Source organism: Mustela lutreola, chromosome 17, assembly GCF_030435805.1.
Source record: "Mustela lutreola isolate mMusLut2 chromosome 17, mMusLut2.pri, whole genome shotgun sequence".
In the NCBI taxonomy this organism is placed as follows: Eukaryota; Metazoa; Chordata; class Mammalia; order Carnivora; family Mustelidae; genus Mustela; species Mustela lutreola.
This window is the reverse complement of record NC_081306.1, coordinates 23,307,064-23,324,713: the sequence shown is the minus strand read 5'-3', so window position 1 is coordinate 23,324,713 and position 17,650 is coordinate 23,307,064. Positions and strand designations below refer to the sequence as shown.

The 17,650-nt window shown below is 59.5% G+C and overlaps 1 protein-coding gene across 4 annotated transcripts in view; it reads left to right on the top strand.

Annotated features, from left to right (window-relative positions):
- Positions 1-15,079, top strand: part of RAB11FIP3 (RAB11 family interacting protein 3) — a 76,780-nt gene extending 61,701 nt beyond the window's left edge. For 2 of the 4 annotated variants that reach the window (XM_059154058.1, XM_059154056.1), the window contains 9 exons: positions 995-1,030; positions 5,035-5,128; positions 5,837-5,940; positions 9,561-9,701; positions 11,754-11,835; positions 12,574-12,711; positions 12,918-13,073; positions 13,224-13,364; positions 13,436-14,831. In XM_059154058.1, the coding sequence (XP_059010041.1) occupies positions 995-1,030; positions 5,035-5,128; positions 5,837-5,940; positions 9,561-9,701; positions 11,754-11,835; positions 12,574-12,711; positions 12,918-13,073; positions 13,224-13,364; positions 13,436-13,549 (1,006 nt within the window). In that variant the 3' untranslated portion in view covers positions 13,550-14,831. Of the gene's footprint in view, positions 1-994; positions 1,031-5,034; positions 5,129-5,836; positions 5,941-9,560; positions 9,702-11,753; positions 11,836-12,573; positions 12,712-12,917; positions 13,074-13,223; positions 13,365-13,435 lie in introns of all 4 variants that reach the window. The other 2 variants (XM_059154055.1, XM_059154057.1) reach the window with 2 other exon arrangements.
- The last annotated feature ends 2,571 nt before the right edge of the window (positions 15,080-17,650 follow it).

Sequence of the window (17,650 nt, the reverse complement as noted above, 5' to 3'; positions counted from 1 at the left end):
AGGCGGCATAGCTGACTCCGCTGGGCCGTCCCTGGCCTGGGCCACGAGGGAGTTGCAGTGTGTGTGAGAGTTTCGGCTGAAGGGAGGCACGCCACGGCTGGTTCTGGTGCCGGAGGGAGAGCTGCCCCTCGTGGGCCGGCCCGTGGCGTAGCAGTCGTGTTGGAGAAGAAAACTAGGGGACGCCTGGCTGGCTCAGTGGGTGAGGTGTCTGCCTTCGGCTCAGGTCACCGTCTCAGGTCCCGGATGCATCCCGCATGGGGCTCCCTCCCTGCTCAGCAGAGTCTGCTTCTCCCTTTCTCTCTGCCCCATGCTGTCTCACCCATGCTCACCATCTGTCTCTCTCGCAAATAAGTAAATAAAATCTTAAAACAACAACAACTCTGGACTTCAGAAGTAAGCGGTAAGGTAAGTTCGGCCCTTTTGGCCACTGCAGATGTTCTGTTTGCCAGACGACACATGGTTGACCGTACTTACTGCCGCAGAAGTGGCCGCAGAAGGGGCCTCCAGGTCGCCGCCGGGCGGGATTTTGGACCCTGTGGTTTCACTGCCTAAGTCAAAGCTTGATGACAGAACTTTCCTGTCACCAACAGGCCTGTGTCCCGTTTCGTGTGGAGGCCGCTGATGGCCACGTGATGGGTGGGGGTGCATTTGGGGCGTGGCAGTGGCCGGGCAGCTCAGACCCAGCACCGCGGCAGGTGGGTGCGGTGCTGGACTCGGCTTCTGAGCTGAGGTCTGGTCGTGGCTCCGTCCAGGGTTTCTGTGGGAGTAATGTGACTTGCCTTGGACTTGGCGAGGCCCTGAGATTGCTCCTGTGTCCCCAAGTGCTTTGCTGAGCAGGCTTTTCTGTGCATGGTGCTGGCCTTGGGGGCAGGCGCTGCCTGCCTGTGAACATGCACCCCACCCCGTATCTCTTCAGCCTGAGTTTCCTGTTTCCTCCCATTCCTCCCCGTCTGTTCTCTGACATGATTTTCCTGTTTGTTTTGATTTTGCACAGTCCAGCGAAGCGGCTCTCCAGCAGGAAGGTGGCAAGGTAGGAGACCTTCGTTATTCACTGAGATGTCCTTCAGAGATTTATCACTGACCACAGCTCTTTACAAACGTGTTTGGAAGTACCATTCTCCAAGGTACTTTCTGACACCTTTGGAAGTCACTTGTTGCAGTTGGGACTGAAAATAATTCTCAGGGGTGAGTTCTGAAAAGAATCGCCGCCGCTGTGAGCAGTCCCTGGCCTGCGGTGGGGAGGTTTGTGCTGGAGGCTTCTGGCATGGCGCCCTTCTTACCGCGTCTTTGCTGTGAGGTCCGGGCCGGGCTGGGGCATCCCCAGATGTCTGCTGTCCACTAGCCCACGGTAGCATCTGCGAGGGTCATGGCAGAGCCCAGGTCTGGGTTCTGGGTCGGCCTCCTCCAGTGGCTCTGCTCCTCCCCGGCTCTCCAGGCTGAGGAGGAGGGGGAGGACATATGCCTAACACCGCGTTTCTGAAGAACATGCGCTTGTGGCCATTTCTGCACCTTCCAGCTGGGGTCCACCTGTTGGCCTCCTGCAGGGAGAGACGGCGGCAGTGGGTACCCGCCCTGCCAGGCTGGCTCTGGGGACAGTTTCAGCAGGGCTTGTCCGGTGACCACGTCCTTCACAGGACGCCGCGGGACGCTCACTTATGTCCTTTCTCAGACACGTCTTCTTCCGGAGGCAGTGATGGCTGTGGTATCGCTGCTGGTCCGCCTTCTCACTGTGCCCCTGCACCCCTGCGCCCCTGCACAGAGCACCTCCCGGCCCTGCGGCCCCTGTGTGTGCGCCAGGACTTGTTTCCCCGCTTGTCACTTCGCGCCCGGATCCTTCTTAATGTTTCTCATCTGCATTCTTGTCCGCTCGTCGTCTTACTCCTCCTTAAGAAGAGGGGTGCCCTGGAGATAATATTTTTTAAATTTTTATTTTTTAAAGATTTTATATTTTTGAGAGAGAGTAAGAACATGAGCAGGGTGAGGGACAGAGAAGCAGGCTCCCCACTGATCAGGGAACCCGATGCGGGGCTCAATCCCAGGACCCCAAGATCATCACCTGAGCCAAAGGCAGAGGCTTAAGCCACTGAGCCCCCCAGGCACCCTGGAAATCCATTTCTGAGATCTTGCTGGGTGCTTTCCTCCCATCTTTTGGCTTGGTGTAGAATTATAGCTTGCAAACCCCTCCCGTTCCTAGATTCTGCAGGAACCACTCAACACCTTCCAGCACTAGGGCTGCTGCCTGGACCCTGAGGTTTGCTGGTTATCTCTGTGACCTTTTCTCCAGAAGCTTTTCACATGTCTTCTCTGCCCCTGAAGTTCAGAGTCTCTACGATGAGTCTTGTGAGTCCTTCTTCCCATTAATTATGGTGGGCAGACCGACAGATCGTTTCCACCCTTCGTCCCGGGAACCTTTCTCGAGCTGTTGATAGGGTTGTCTGTCCCCCATCCTCCCTGTGGAACCCCTGGGTGTGGCCTTAACCACCTCATCCTTGCTTCCCCCACACTGGTCCACTCTGGCCCCTCCTTTGACGAGCCACAAGCTTTTTCTCCCCATCTCTTCTTCCCTGTGTCCTTGTCTGTCTTGTTCAAGTTCTTGCTCGCGGCTGCTGGCGGGTGTGTGGTGTGGACAGTCTCGCTGCCTTCTGGTTTCCCAGAGAGGAATCAGGCCTGGCTGTCGGCCTTTGGGGTTCCGTGCTGGGCTATGGGTGGGTGTGTGTGCCGTCTGTGGGCCCCCCTCTGTGAGCTGTGGTCTCGAACCCTCCAGTGCGGTCTCAGGTGGCGGCTGCAGCCCTCCTGCCCCTTCCCTACACCTCCTCTCTTGTGTGTGGCGTGTGAGCCTCCTGCTGATCTCTGTAGTCCTAGGGGCTTAGGACCCAGCAGAAGTGAAGGTCACCCACCCTCCTCTGCACTCGTTCTCACCAGCCCCCTTGTATAGGGCATCAGACTCCAGGGAACATGATGTTTGTTCCAGACCCCACAGGGATTACACGTTTGGCATTGCTTGCCTCCTCCCCCTATCCGTGTTTCACCCCACAGACGCTAAAGGGGCTGAGATGAGGGAAGGTAAGAACCTCCGCCCATCCTCCCACATCGAGGTTGTGGCCGGGCCCTGTGGCCCCGGGGCCGTGCTGCCTCAGCTGTTGGGGTGCGTCTGCCCGCTGCTTGGAAACAGCCTCTGAGAATGTGAGCTCCCCTTCGCAGAGACACTTTGGCGTGAGAAAGCCCGGTCTGTAGGTGTCTGTAGTTACGGTTCACACACAGCCTGTTCTCCAGACTGTACGCACACACGCACGTGCACACACACACATGGTTGTGATCTGCTGCCATGTTGCACTTAAAACTGGCACTAGAATTCTAAGTAAACTCAAAATACGTGGTACTTTACTCTTCACGGTGACTCAGGCCTTTGTACACAGCCCTGTCATAGGACCGTGGGGTTTGGAACCACCGGCTCTGGCCTCCGTGACCTGGCTGTGTGCTTACCGCACATGGGCGTGGCTGTGGGGTCAGCCTGCGTGTGAGGACCTGGAGGCAGCCGCACAGAGCTGGCCTCAGGCCAGGCGGGGTAAGGGCAGTGCCAGTGGGACTGCCACAGGGCAGAGGGCATTCTTGGTGCGTCAGACGTCTCCCATGGCACCTTCTCCTGCTGGGTCTCCTGAGGGAGGGTGGGTTGATGTGAAAGAGGCGCTCCCCCTCAGCAGTGCCCGAAGTGGCCACATGCTAGCTGCCCCCTTCCTGTCCCGTGTCCAGCCCTTGGGAGGCCGTGAGCTTCTGGAAGCTCAGGATGGGGTGACGGGTCAGACTGTGGCTCCTCTGCAGGGTGGTCTCTGGTGCCCCAGCACTTATGTTAGGAGCTCTTGGTGGGGCCAAAATCATGGGCGTTTGAAACAGCAACTGGACAGAAACAGGATGACTCTTTGGGTTCAGTCCACCCAGGACATATTCAGGGATAAAGACAGCTGCCTTTTTTTCCCCTTTGAACATTTCTGGAAGAAATTTGAGGAATGTACAAGCTCAGTCAATACCAAAAAGAAAACAGAACTTCATACATTTAATAACAATTTTATGTGATGGACATCTTCTGTGTAATTTTAATAGTGTTTTACTGAATTCTTACTCTGCGTTACATCTTTCACAGGAGCTGTTTCTTTGTAAAATCTCGTTGACTCCTCATCCTAGTTTGTGACCCCCAGTCTCGTGGGAAAGTAGGGCTCAGGGAGGAGGAGCGGCTGTGTCAAAGACACACAGCTCTGAACATCAGGCTGCTCAGTTTGGAGCCTTGGTCGCCACAGGGGGACACGCTGCTGGTACTCTGGGCCAGTGCTGAGAGCTTTAAGTGCAGCTGGGTGAGAGCTGCTAGAGTGTCCACCAATAAGACTTAGAGGGACTGCACACATGTGTTTGCTGACCACCTGCTAGGGGGCCAGGGGCTGAGGAGCCAAGGCAGGAGTTCTGAGGGCATCGAGGGGGTTTTCACAGGCCCATGGGAGCTCCTGATGTGGCTCAGGGGGATAGGGGCCCTGTGGCCTGTGGTGCTAGGCCCTTGGACCTATTGCCGCAGAGGACAGTTGGGTCTGTGCACCTTCCCAGGCTTGACCCCTGAGAAACCCTGGGTGAGACCCTGGTCTCTCCCTGTCCCTGCCACGAGGAGTAAGTTTGAACATGTGGATGACGCTGCATCTGGAAGTCAGGATCCTGAAGTAATGTTGCACGGGCCCATGGCAGAAGAGGAGATGATTTCCTATCACAGGGGAATGAAGTCATTTTTTATTACTGAGGACAAAGTACCTTCACCCATTTGTTGCCAGGGAAGGAGGCTGAGAGGTCGGGTTCCAGAGAGCAGCGGGGACTCTTTCTGACCCTTGGGCAGCAGCGTCCTGCCAGGACCCTGCCTGCAGAGACCTAGGCCCGCGCTGTGGGTTCTGGTTCTCAGATGGGCCTGGAAATCCCCATGTTTCCAGAACTCGTGATCGTGCCTCTCGGCGCTCTGCTGGAAGTCCTTCTTTGGACTGGCCTCTTCTTTCTTCTCTTCAGGAACCTGCACCAGTCAGCGGCCCTGACCATGGACACCCTGCAGGACCCCGCCCCGGACCCAGTGGAGTGCATGGAGGAGGACATTGCAGATAAGGTGGGCCCTAGGGTACAGGCTGGAGGGAGGGCCCCTACTGAGAACAGCCAGGTCTCGGGGCACTTGGGGGGCTGCCGTGTCAGGGTACAGACCACATGGGGTGATGGCTTGGCTGAGGGGCAGTGGTGGTGCCATCAGGGGTGACTAGCTCCTCCGCCAGTCCTGGCATTGTCCAGTGGCCAGGGTGGAAGGGGACATTTCCTGCTGTGTGTGAGAGGGAGCTGAGAGGTCAGATGTCGCCTTTATTTGTCTGTGGGCCCATCCAGGTGCACTGATGCTCAGAGGCACCCTTCACCTGGCCCCTGGAGGCAGGCTCTTAGGGTTTCAGGTGGTAATCACAGAGCCAGACTACTATGGACTCGCAGTTCCCAGAGAGGCTGTGTGGGGTGCGTTCCTTGGGGCAGGGCGACTTCGCTGTGGAAGCAACCTCAAGCTTCCCGAGGGCCTGCTCAGCAGGAGATGAGAAGGGGTGGGAGTACACCCCACCTCCTCCCATCCCCCCGTGCTCACTCCGTCCCGTTCCCCCCGTGCTCTCTCCCTCTCATCCTCCCCATGCTCACCTTCTGTTCCCACCCCACACCCATGCCCACCTCCTCCTTGAACAAGGTGGACCCAGCTCTGGCCTAGTGGACACTGCCGTCTAAACAGTGGGCTGGGAATGCAGGCTATCTTGCCTCTGGACTCTGAGGCCACTGTGTCACTCCCAAGGTTGTCTTCCTGGAGAAGCGGGTATCGGAGCTGGAGAAGGACACAGCTGCCAATGGGGAGCAGCACAGCCGGCTGAGGCAGGAGAACCTCCAGCTTGTGCACAGGTGAGGCAGGAGGGTCTCTGTGGTCGTGGTCATCTGTCCGTGTGACAGCCTGGCCCTCGTGGCCCTCTGCACCTCCCAGAGCAGGGTCTCTGCTGCCACAGGTGCAGCTCCCATCTGGAGCTGTCCCTCCGCTGGCTGCTGGGAGCCAGCTCAGGGCACCTCCAAGTCTCCTCAGGCCGCAGAGGAAAGAGCAAGGGGAGGCGCCTCCTCAGCTCTCAGGCCCGGCGAGGCCGGCAGCCACACCACCCGCACCGAGCACATGGTAGAGGCCGGTCTCCTAGTTGGCATAGGCCGCCTGGGGAGGGGGGACTGGGACCCTCTGATGTGGGCCCCAGCTCTTGTCCCCGATCCTGAGAACCCATCGTGACTCTGACGTGCCAGAGATGGGCTTGTTGCTCCATGCTGATGGCTGTGTTTGAGGCATGGGCGTCCTCCCCTTTCCCTCTACTGTGTCCTGAGCGCCACCACGCCCGCTGTCAGAGCCAACAGGTGGGGACAGCAAGGGTGGGGCCTCCAGAGCCCCCTGCCCCTGGGTGTGGGCCTGACCCTGGAAGCATGCGGGTCCTTGCAGGCTCTTGGCAGCAGAGGTGGAAGTACAGTAGTAGCTGCCGAGCGACAGGACACACAGCCTGGCCCAGTTGGGCCCCATGCTGAGGAGGGCAGTGCGTCACTGAGGGAGAGGCATGACCTACCCCCCCCCCCCCACTTTTCCGTGTCACAGACCGGCTTGTGCCACACATACCCAGCTGAAGGCAGCATGTTGCCAGGTGGCACAGGGGCTTGGCTCGGGAGTTGCCGCTCTCTGGGCTGTGTGGGCATGCAGCTGGGTGTGCGGGCATATGACGGAGGGTGGGGCGGCCCCAGGGGCGTGAAGGAGGATCAGTGCTGCGCTCCATGACTCCAGGCAAGGGCCCTTCCCGTTGCAGCCTCCGCAGGCTTGCCCCTGACCCGGGCAGCAGGGCTGGTCACAGGCCCCATGGCTCACTTGACTCCTGCCGTGACGCTTTATCCTGGATGGCACGTGCTTCCCTGACCTCGCTCTGGTGTCAGGCCGGCAGTCTGCTCTTCAGAGGCTGGGGGTTCGAGTGGTTCGTTCCACCAGGTGCCCCCCGCACGCCACTAGCACAGTTGCAGCAGGTCCTCTGTGCAGCCAAGAGCCTGGGCTGGACCCTGCACCCCGCCCAGGCTCCCCCAGCAGGGCCGGCCCACGTGGTCCTCCTGCCCAGCTGAGGGTGGGCCCGGCGTGCTCGCGGAGGGGCTTCAGGGATGTTTGTCCCCCTGCCTGTCCGTGTCCAGGGAAACCTGGCTGGGCCAGGCTGTCTGGTGAGGTTCCGTCTGATCTGACGGCCCTACCAGTTACCTATGTATGGAGTGGAAAGTCCACGGCCTTTGCCCGATGGCCTGCCGTGTCCAAGCCTATGGGTGTTTCTTGGGCTGTTTCCTGAGCTCTCCTAAAAACATGTTTCTGCTGCTTCTTGAGGGTTCCTCATGTTCAACAGTGTCTCTAGCCTGCTGCATGGCTGCTGCCCCTTTACCGGCATCCCAGCGGTCCCACACGGGTTCTCAGGCTTGCGGTTTGTTCATCTGATTGTTTTAACATGACTGATTTTGGAGGGAGGGAGAGAGCCCGAGTGTGCATGAGCAGGGGTGCGGCCGAGAGAGAATGGTCAAGGCGGCTCCTCACCGACTGCAGAGCCCGATGTGGGGCTCCATCCCAGGACCCTGAGCTCACGATGGAGCCGCATCCCAGGGTCCGACGCCTAACCAGCTGGGCCCCCAGGCGCCCCCCCCCCCCCCCCCCCCCGTGCTTGGCTTCTTGCTTTCTGGATCCTGTGTTTTCCTCTTCTCTGGCTCGCTCGTTGTCTGCGGAGGGCATCCCCGGCCGGTTCCTTGGGGAGGGCACAGAGGAGCGGTCTCTGCCAGTCCGCATGTGTCTGCAGTGTGTCACCCACGGAGGGTGGGGCTGCGTCTGCAGCCACAGCAGGAAGTTGGCAGGTGGGCGCCAGTGCCCTCTGTGGGGTCTGGGCTCTCACCTGGGACGCTGGGAAGGCCCCCCATTTCCTGTGATGGCACAGGATTCCAACCTTTAAATCTCTGAGATACCCCGCAGCTTCAGGAAGGTCTTCAGAATTATTTCTTTGTACGTTTTGTTCTATCTCCTTATCTCTCCGAACATCTGTTCATCAAATGTGTTAGACCTTATGGAAGTTTCTTCTCATTTTCTTTATTTTCCTGTTCTCTAATTCTGCCGTTTCCCTCTTTTTAAGCAGGTTCCACACCCAGTGTGGAGCCCAACATAGGGCTTGATCTCACTACCTGGGCTTAGCTCAAGGGTTGGATGCTGAACTGACTAAGCTGCCCAGGCACCGATTTTCCTCTTTTTTTTTTTTATTTTTTTTCTTAAATTTTATTTATTTATCTGTCAGAGCGCGCGCAAGCAGACAGGGGGGCAGACAGAGGCAGAGAGAGAAGCAGGCTCTCTGCTGAGCAAGGAGCCCGACGTGGGGCTGATGCGGGGCTCGAGCCCAAGAGCCTGGGATCAGGACCTGAGCTGAAGGCAGCAGCTTAACTGACTGAGTCTGCCAGGTGTCCCCATTTTCCTCTTTTGAAAAATGTGATATCCTTGGTCTTCTCTTTCAACACTCTGAATTTCCTTATTTATTTATTTAAATGTGTGTTTGCTTTTGTCTCTTTTCTCCACTTTGCAGATTTTTTTTCTCCCAAAGATTTCACTCACTGATCTGACACAGAGATACACAGCGAGAGGGGGAACACAAGCAGGGGGAATGGGAGAGGGAGAAGCAGACTCCAGTGAGCAGGGAGCCCGATGCAGGGCTCGATCCCAGGACCCTGGGGTCATGACCTGACTTGAAGGCAAGCGCCCGACAGCTGAGCCCCCAGGCGCCCTCTCTTACTGAATTTTTTCTGACTTCAGATGTTCTGCTCCTGTTCCCTGTGGGGCAGGTCACACACTCTGAGGTGTGAATTATAGGGCTTTCTCCTGTGTGAGGTGTGTTTTCTCTGATGGTTTTGGCTGCTTTTGTGTCGACACCTTTTGTATGGAGTCTGTGATCTCTGGCACTCTGTTCACTCTTAGGTGTGAGGCACCAGAAAGAGGTTGAGAAGCCCTGTGTGCATGGAGGTGTGGGCTCTGTGGGCAGGGACTGGAGCCCTTCTCTTTGGGGTGGTCAGTCCCTGTGTCCTGTGGCTGCCCGTGGGGATCTGGTAGGCACCGGGGTCAGGGCCCCCACAAGAACATTCCCTTTGTCCTCGTGTCCTCACTAACCCATCCCCTTGCCTCTGCCATGGGCAACCTGGGTGTGCCACCCGCAGGGTCAGTGAGGGCTCCTCCCGGGACTGGTAGCACCTGGTGGGCTTGTGCCACTGGGAATGCTCCTGCCCGCACGCTGGGATGGGGGATGCACTGCCCAAAAGCGACAGAGACTGGTTCTGAGGCCCTGGGTACAGGTGTGGGAAGCAGAGGCTGTCTTGGCGGGCACGTCCTCTGCTTCAGAACCGCCCTTGGCCAGACCTGTGGGGGAATCTCTGCTGTCCCTCCTGCAGGGGGGCCCTGGTGCAGGGAGCAGAAGGCCTCTTACCTTCGCCCCTTGCCTTCACAGAGCCAATGCCCTCGAGGAGCAGCTGAAGGAGCAGGAGCTGCGAGCCTGTGAGGTGGCGCTGGAGGAGGCGCGGCGGCACCGGGAGCTTGTGTGCAAGATGGAGCGAGAGCGGAGCATCGAGGTGGAGAGCCTACAGGCCAGGTGGGCTGCCGCCCGGGGAGGGAGTAAACTGCAGAGGCCAGGGAGGAGCCACGCGAGGAAAGCTGTGAACCACACTCAGGCTCAGAATTTGCGGACAGACCCTACCCGGTGTCCTGTGGAGTCTGTCCTTCATCCTTTTTGAGGCTGGTGGGGTCCCCTTCTGCTTATCTGGAGGTGGGAGCCTTCAAGAGTCTGGAGAAGCGGGGAAGAGAAGCTGGGGGAGCATGCCCTGCGGGGAGCACACAGGGAGAGCGAGAGACCACCAGCTGCCCCAACGCAGGTCGCCGCCCTCCCCCGCCCCCCAGGCTTCCTCCTGTCATGGGACGGGGCCCAGACGGCTCCCAGTGAAGAGTGGTTGGTCAGACCGCCTCCCTGAGGGCCGTGAGGGGTTTTGGTCACTGAGCCAGAGCCACTTTGAGAACTGGGAGGACTCCAGGGCTTGTGGCCTGTGGTCCTCTCCAGCACCTCGGCCAGGGGTGCGGCTGACTGGGTGGAAGAGGAGTCCTGTGAGGCCTTTCCAAGAGCAGGCCTCCAGGCTGCGCCCGCCATCCAGACGCGAGGCCTCCTCGCCAGCAGACACAGCCAGGCCCGGGCAGCTGGGGGACCTTCTTTCCTGGGCCTCAGCACAGCGTGGCTGTGTGTTCCTCGTCTGTGCGTGCGGGTAGCCTCTTCCCTGGGATTCTGAGCAGGGCAGCAGCTTGGTGGGAAGCGAGGTATACCAAGTGTTGTGAAGCCCTTGGGGGATGGGGCAGGACTCCATGTCACTGCTTCTGAGCAGACCTGCTGCCTGCTCTGTGTGGCTGGATCCGGTCAGCCTCCTACAGTTACATGGGGGTGGGGGTGGTGGGATGGGTCAGCGCCCTGAGGTCAGCCCAGCATAAGGGCCTCTCTGGTGTGGCCCCAGTCTAGTGCGGTGCCCAAGAAGACGGTGTGCAGTGCAGACGGCCATGGAAGGCAGCAGGATGGAGAGGACTGTGGAGCGGAGAAGAGGCTCCTTGGAGAAGGGGCTAAGTCTGTGGCTGGGATGGGAGTGAGGCCAGCGGGACTTCTCATCGTGTCAGAAAGTAGGGAGGTGCTCAGAGAAGCATGGATCTGCGCACGGTGATGGGGCAGCTGACTAGGGCTCCCAGAGGTCAAAGCTGTACCACTTTAAGTAACACACTAATGCTACTACCGGACCATAACCCGGAGCCCCACTCGACGTGAGCCCTGGTGAAGACGTGAGGAGCAGACAAGAGCCTTCCTCATTGAGGGATTCCCAGTAATGCGGGGAGATGTCCTCCGGGGCTGGAGCGGAGTCCTCCCTTCCCTGGGGCACGGACCGGGCCCAGTGACCGGCTTCCAGGGGAAAGGGAACCGGCTTCCAGGGGAAAGGGAACCGGCAGGAGGAGACACCTGGAAACACACCTTCACCAGATGATCTAGACCCCAGGCAAGTCGTGTGGATTCGGCACCCGATTGGTGACAAGGGTGCCTCACCTCTGTGACCCGTCTCGTCCCAGAAACACCAGACAAACCCAGTGTGGGGGCATCGGAGCAAACATGGGACGAGAATTGCCCAGAATGACCAAGCTCACGAAGAGCCAAGGAGGTCCTACAGACTGCCACAGACCAGAGGGGCCCAAGGAGATGTGGCGACAGTGCAGTGTGGCCCCGGGGTGGGAAGGGGCACCGGTGGGAAATCAAGTGCAGTGGGTGGTTTGGGAACTAGTGTGTCCCAGTGTGGCTGTGTGGGCGGCAGAGCCACCACAGCAATGAGTAAATGGCCTGCGGGAAGGGGGCCTGAGCCCACAGGGACCCTGCACTGCGTCTGCAGCTTTTGTGTAAACCCACAAGTGTCCCTAGACCCAAAGTGTATTTAATGACCGTCCTAGTTTAACGAAAAGTTGGGGCCTAGAGTACTTGAGTGATGCATAAGGTCTGGGGCCTCCTGGGGAGCCTCTGTGGGTCCCTGGGTGACTCGCGGGGTGGCTGTCAGGACAGGGGGCCTCCCTTGACTCAGGGAGGCACATTTCCTGGGCATGAGGTCCCAGCCTTGTTCTCGTGTCTCAGGCTGCAGCAGCTAGACGAGGAGAATGGGGAGCTGAGGTCCTGCACGCCCTGTCTGAAGGCTAATATTGAGCGCCTGGAGGAGGTGAGCGGTCAGCTGGGAGTGCTGAGCGTGTGGGGCCCGGCCCCGAGACAGGTGGGCACGCCATCGGTCCGGCTAACGTCAGGGCGCTCCTCTGCCCTCTGCCCTCTGTCACTGACAGGTTCTTAGAGTGGGACGGCCCTGGGCCCACAGGCCCCGGGGATAGGGACAAGGACAGCTTGGGTCTGGCCATCACTTTGTTGGAGGGTGTTGGTCCCTGTCTGACGTCCCAGCGTCCCCACAGACTTGGGTCCTTGGGTTCAGAGGTTCAGCTGAGATGGATGTGTGGTTGAATTCAGGGCCCACTTCAGCTAGACCCCCTATGCCTGGTCCTGCGGGTGTTCCCTCGAGAGGCCCCTGCCCCCTTCCTCCCCTCCTTGCCAAAGTCCCCTGGGAAGCTATGAACCCTGAGGACATCCAGGACCACATGGGCTCTGGCTCCTGTGAGCACTTCCTGCAGAGCCACTGTGGTCCTGCCCCAGCGTCAGTCCATCCTGCCCTGCCTCCCTTGGAAACCGTCCCTGTGGCCTTTGCAGCCATGCACAGCAGGAGCTTTCCAGGCCCACCCGTGCACTCGGTGCCCAGGGTCAGCGTGCCCCCAGAGGTGTGTGCACCTCGGTCATGATGGGGTGTCTTAGGGGCTGCCTTTAGGACGGACCCCAAGGGGCTGAGGGCGCTCAGGAGAGCTGTGCGAATGGGGCAGCCGGTGGGCACGCCACAGAGGACATCCTCCCGCTGCAGGAGAAGCAGAAGTTGCTGGATGAGATCGAAGAGCTGTCCCTGCGGCTCAGTGATGAGCAGGAGAACCGGAGGAAGCTGGGGGACAGGCTGAGTCACGAGAGGCATCAGTTCCAGAGGGACAAGGAGGCAACTCAGGAGGTGAGCCTGGCACCCTCTGTGTCCGGAGACCCGAGGCCGGTAACCGGGTCCTGCCGGGCAGGGCTGCTGGGCGGGAGGGGTTTGGGAAGTGTGGCATCGTCCTCCTGTTTGGGAAGGGTGCTGGGTGCAGCCAGAGGTGAGGACGCCGAGGGCTGGCACTTGCTGCCTCGGTGCCTGGAACCCAGCTCACCCACACTTGCCCGCAGCTGATCGAGGACCTGCGGAAGCAGCTGGAGCACCTGCAGCTCTTCAAGCTGGAGGCGGAGCAGCGGAGGGGCCGCGGCAGCAGCGTGGGCCTGCAGGAGTACAACAGCCGCACCCGCGAGAGCGAGCTGGAGCAGGAGGTCCGCCGGCTGAAGCAGGTGCGGCAGAAACTTCCTGGGCCCAGCACGAGGCGGGGAGCATGCGGGGGGCTGGGGCACTGGAAGCCCCTCTGGCCAGTCCCTGTGCCAGGTCAGCCACAGTGGGGTCCCAGCCACAGGAGTGAGGCTGCTGGTGTGCCTCCCACCCAGGATAACCGCACCCTGAAGGAGCAGAATGACGAGCTCAACGGGCAGATCATCAACCTGAGCATCCAGGGTGCCAAGAACCTCTTCTCCACGTCCTTCTCGGAGTCCCTGGCTGCGGAGATCAGCTCCGTCTCCCGAGATGAGGTGAGGCCTGGCCCGGCCATGTGTGCCATGGTCTGTGCACCAGGCTGGCGCTGACACCGCTCTTTCTGCAGCTCATGGATGCGATTCAGAAGCAGGAGGAGATCAACTTCCGGCTGCAGGATTACATTGACCGGATCATCGTGGCCATCATGGAGACCAACCCATCCATCCTGGAGGTCAAATAGAGGCAGGAAGGCCCAGCCTGGTGGGCCCAGGACCCCACCCACACTCAGGAGATGGCCACAGCACGCACGCACCTGAGACCAGTGGTTGGGCCAGGGTGCAGTGATGGGTCTGCAGAGGGAGAAGGAATGGGAGCCCAGGGCTGGGACCCACACCGGAGAGGGTGGGGCTGGGCTGCTCTCTGCAGAGATGCAGAGACGACGTCTCCAGCTCAGGTGAACCCTTCTGGGAGCTCCCTCCCATGTGGCAGACGCCACTGCTGCCTGCCCACCAGGGAAGGAAGGGTGAGTCCCCACCAAGGTGTTTTTGCATGGTCTGCTCAGAGGCCGTCACCCGACGGCAGGGCGGCCCCAGGACCCTCTTGCCAGACGCGGTGGCATGCGGAGTACAGGCAGCCGAGGCGGTACGCGTCAGGGTCTGGCTAGGAGCTGCGGGGGTCCCAGCTTCCCCGGGGCTGACTCCCGTCCAGAGGATCACTTCGGTCCAGTGCCAGACCCTCCCGTGGAGGCTGGGGCAGGAGCCTCTCTTCTGAAATCAGGACTTGAGAGTCTCACCATGCGGAGCCTGCTCTCTGGACCGGGTGGGTGTTGCTGGCCTTTGTGACTCTAGGTGCAGGCAGCGTCCTAGTGAGAAACCGCCTCCCAGCTGGGGTGGCCCCCCTGGCCTCCTGGAGCAGCCCCTCCCCTGGCAGGTCTCAGCTGCCCCGGGAAAGTCCCGGTTTCCTATGCAGAGTGCACGTTTCCCCTGGGAGTTGGAAGTCGAAGTGGCCGCCCTTCCCCAAGCTGGGTTTTGCAGGTGGCCAAGCTCTGCTGGCTCTCCCAGCACACAATTAAGAACGGAGAACAGGGCCCTTCCAGCAGCCTGGGGGCTCCGTTAAGGAAATCATTGCCTGGCTCTATGCCCCCACTGCCAGGCACCGCACCACCACGGGGGCCGCTGGGCCTGCACACAGACGGGCCACTGCTGTGTGCAAGTGTGCGTGAGAGGGCATGTGTGTGTGTGCGTCTGCGTGCGCGTGTGTGTGTGTGTTGCCCTGCGTCCCTCCGTCCTCCATGTGGCCCATCTTCTACACTAAGATTTAAGACGTTGCCTCGTATTGTACATTTTGGGGAAAGCCTTGGGTGTAAATCAGTGTAAACTTGGAGGAGAGATTTTTCTATCATGTAGAGTAGGTATTTTTTATAGATTGAAGGTTGATCAATTTTTTAATACTTCCAAGAGAGAAAACTATCTGTGTATACACATAAAATATATATATGTATGATAATAAATACTGGAACTCTGCTTTCTGTGCCCAGCCCTGCCCCGGTAGGCACAGATGTGGGTCTGTCTCTGTCCATCACTCAGTGGTCCCGTAACTGTACATAGGGGCTGCCGGGAGAGGCTTCACACAGACACCCAGACGTCGCCGTGCACAGTGACCCTGTTGCCTTCCCTGGACAAAGACTTCAGGCAGAGCCATGGTAGCCTGGATGCTGAAGGGCAAGGCCAGGACAGTCTTACTGAAGATTAAAGCTATCTATACACGCAGAGACCGGCTTCTTCCTCCATGGGGTCTGCGGGCTGGGTGGGGTGCCCTGGGCCTGGCCTGGCCCTCCAAGGTATCTGGGGGGCTCTGGACCATGTGAGCTCCGTAGGAGAGCTTCTGTTCAAGCTGACCCCTCCCATAGGTCCCAGGCTTGCACCTCCAGTCTGGACCCCCAGCAGAGCTCAGCCAGGGGGCCCTCCTGGGGTGAGGCCGTGTCAGGGCCTTTGGGGCTATGGGTGTTCCTGGTGGACACACCGAGTGCAGGCTGGGTTGAGGGGCTGCATCCCAGGTCTGGGGCTTGGTGATGTCCCCAGGACATCATGCACGGTTCCCCAACTGAGGGCACAGGCTCAACACAGGGTTTGGCTCAAAGATGAGGAAGGTCAGTCTAGGTGGTCGGGCTGGGGGGAGAGTGCAGGTACCACCATCATCAAGGGCACGTAGTGAAAAGATTCCATGGGTAAGTGAGCAAATGTAATTTGAAGTGGGAGCTACCCAAAGTTCACAAAGTCAGTTCCCCAGCCCAAGCGTCCATGAAGCAGCAAACCGTGCGTTTAACACCTCCCTCGCATGGAGCTAGCTGCCTGCAAGTCAGAGACACGTGCACCACCTGAGGCTCAGGGAAGGCCAAGGATCCCACCCTCAGCGATCCGGCAGGGCACTGAAGCGGCTTGAGCCCAGGTATGCTGGCCCATGGGGCCAACAACCTGACGCCGATGGTGAGTGGACACAGTGTAGCTTGTGAGCAGGGGCCGCCAAGGTCAGGCCTGGGAGTCCTGGATGCTGTGTGGGATGGCAGTGAGGAGTGAACCTGGGGGGCTGTTGGCATGTGGACATGCCCAAGGCCAACTTCCTGCCCAGAGCCACCTCCCCGCTACTTTCCCAGGGTCTAGAGAGTGTGTGAAGGTCCAGACTCTGGCCTGTGCTGGCGCTCAGAGCAGGTAATTCCCTGCACAGGCCCCAGTGCACTCATTAGCAAGCCCATCAGCACGACTTGGGCCCTGCTGCCCACAGGTGGGACCAGCAGAACTTAGGGCCCGGGAGGGATGGCATTGTGCTATGGCCTGGGATGCAGGCTTCAACCACACGTTCCCGCTGGAGCTCTGCACAGAGGGCCTGCTCAGCACTGGGGTGCCCAAGTGCTGCCGTGGCAAGTTAGGGTCAGTGAAGATCCAGGAGACACTTGTCCCCAGCCTGGACACACTGGGTGATACCTGCTCTCCACCTACCTGTCTCTCTGGAGCCCGTAGGGCCCACCCCTGCCTAGGAGAAGCTGCAGGTGGGGAGGGGGCCTAGCTCCATCGGGTGTTTTATGCTCTTAAACATATGGGGGCTTATCCATGGTCTGGCCCCCCCAGCAGCCAATTCTGAGATCCCTGCCCTGGCCCTCCCAGGGTCCCCCATCCGATGGGGAGATAGTTATCCACTGGAACAGGGCCTGGAGAACACTCGCAAATCCACCATAAATGGAAACAGCAGTGCCCAGTGCCAGCCAGGAAGGGCACCCCCAGACCCAAGTGCGCCCCTCCCATGTAGGGACCCTCCACCCTAACCCTGAAGTGACCTGGCCACAAGCCCCCCAGGCTGATCCTGTCTGAAGTCAGCTCATGTCTGTTGAAGACTGCTTGAACCCTCCAAGTCGGTCAGTCCTGCATGATGGAGGAACACAAAGCAAGGAAGACAGCTTCTGGTGGGTGGGGGCATGGCTCTCTGGTCCCTCCAGCTGTCCCTTGAGCACCGCCCACCCCCTGCCTTGGCCCTGCCCCAACCCAGCCATGCTGAAGGAAGGATGCCCCAGCACCTGCCCTTCCACCTGCTGGCAGCTCAGAGACCTGGAGGTGGTGACCCTGGGAAGGGCCCTTACTTTTTTCCTTATATGGGGATTTTTTCCTTATATGGGATCTCTTCTCCTATTTAAGCCAGGCAGGGGAAGGGGCGGGGCAAGGGGTGGTTCACAAAAAAGGCAATGATGGGTCATTCCTTAAAACTGGCCAGAACACAGGTTGCGTGTCTCAGCACAGGGAATCCTGCTTGCATTTGGCCAACCTAGCCTCCAGCATGTACGTCCCACCTCTGAAGGTCCCTGAGCCCCAATCCCACTAGAATCTCCAGTCTGATTGGGCCATTTGGGTCCCAAAGCAGAGAACTCCATAGGCACAGGGAAGCATGAACCATTGCCTCCCACCAACGCCAACAGACACTGTTCCCAGCCCTTGTTCAGGAGGCTCCTCTCCAACACCGAGCAACTCCAGTCCCAAAGACTGCTCCTGACCCCTGTTGGGATGACTGGGCTTTCTCCCCACCCCTCCAACAAGAGGCCTTGGCCCCTCCCGGGGGAAGGCAATGCTCCTACACCCACCCCCTCCACCACCCACCCCGCCACCCCTGTAGACCATGACTCTGAAACCTGCAGTGAGTGGGCAGGAATCTCCCTTCAGTTTCAGCTGTTCTCCTTAGGAGGTTACAGGCTGAGGACCACCAGTCCAACAGCCACCCCAGCCAGTGTCCATGGTGGTGGGTAGGGGGAGCTGTGGTTACTGAGCACCCCCCCCCCCCAGGTGACTGCCCTTGACTC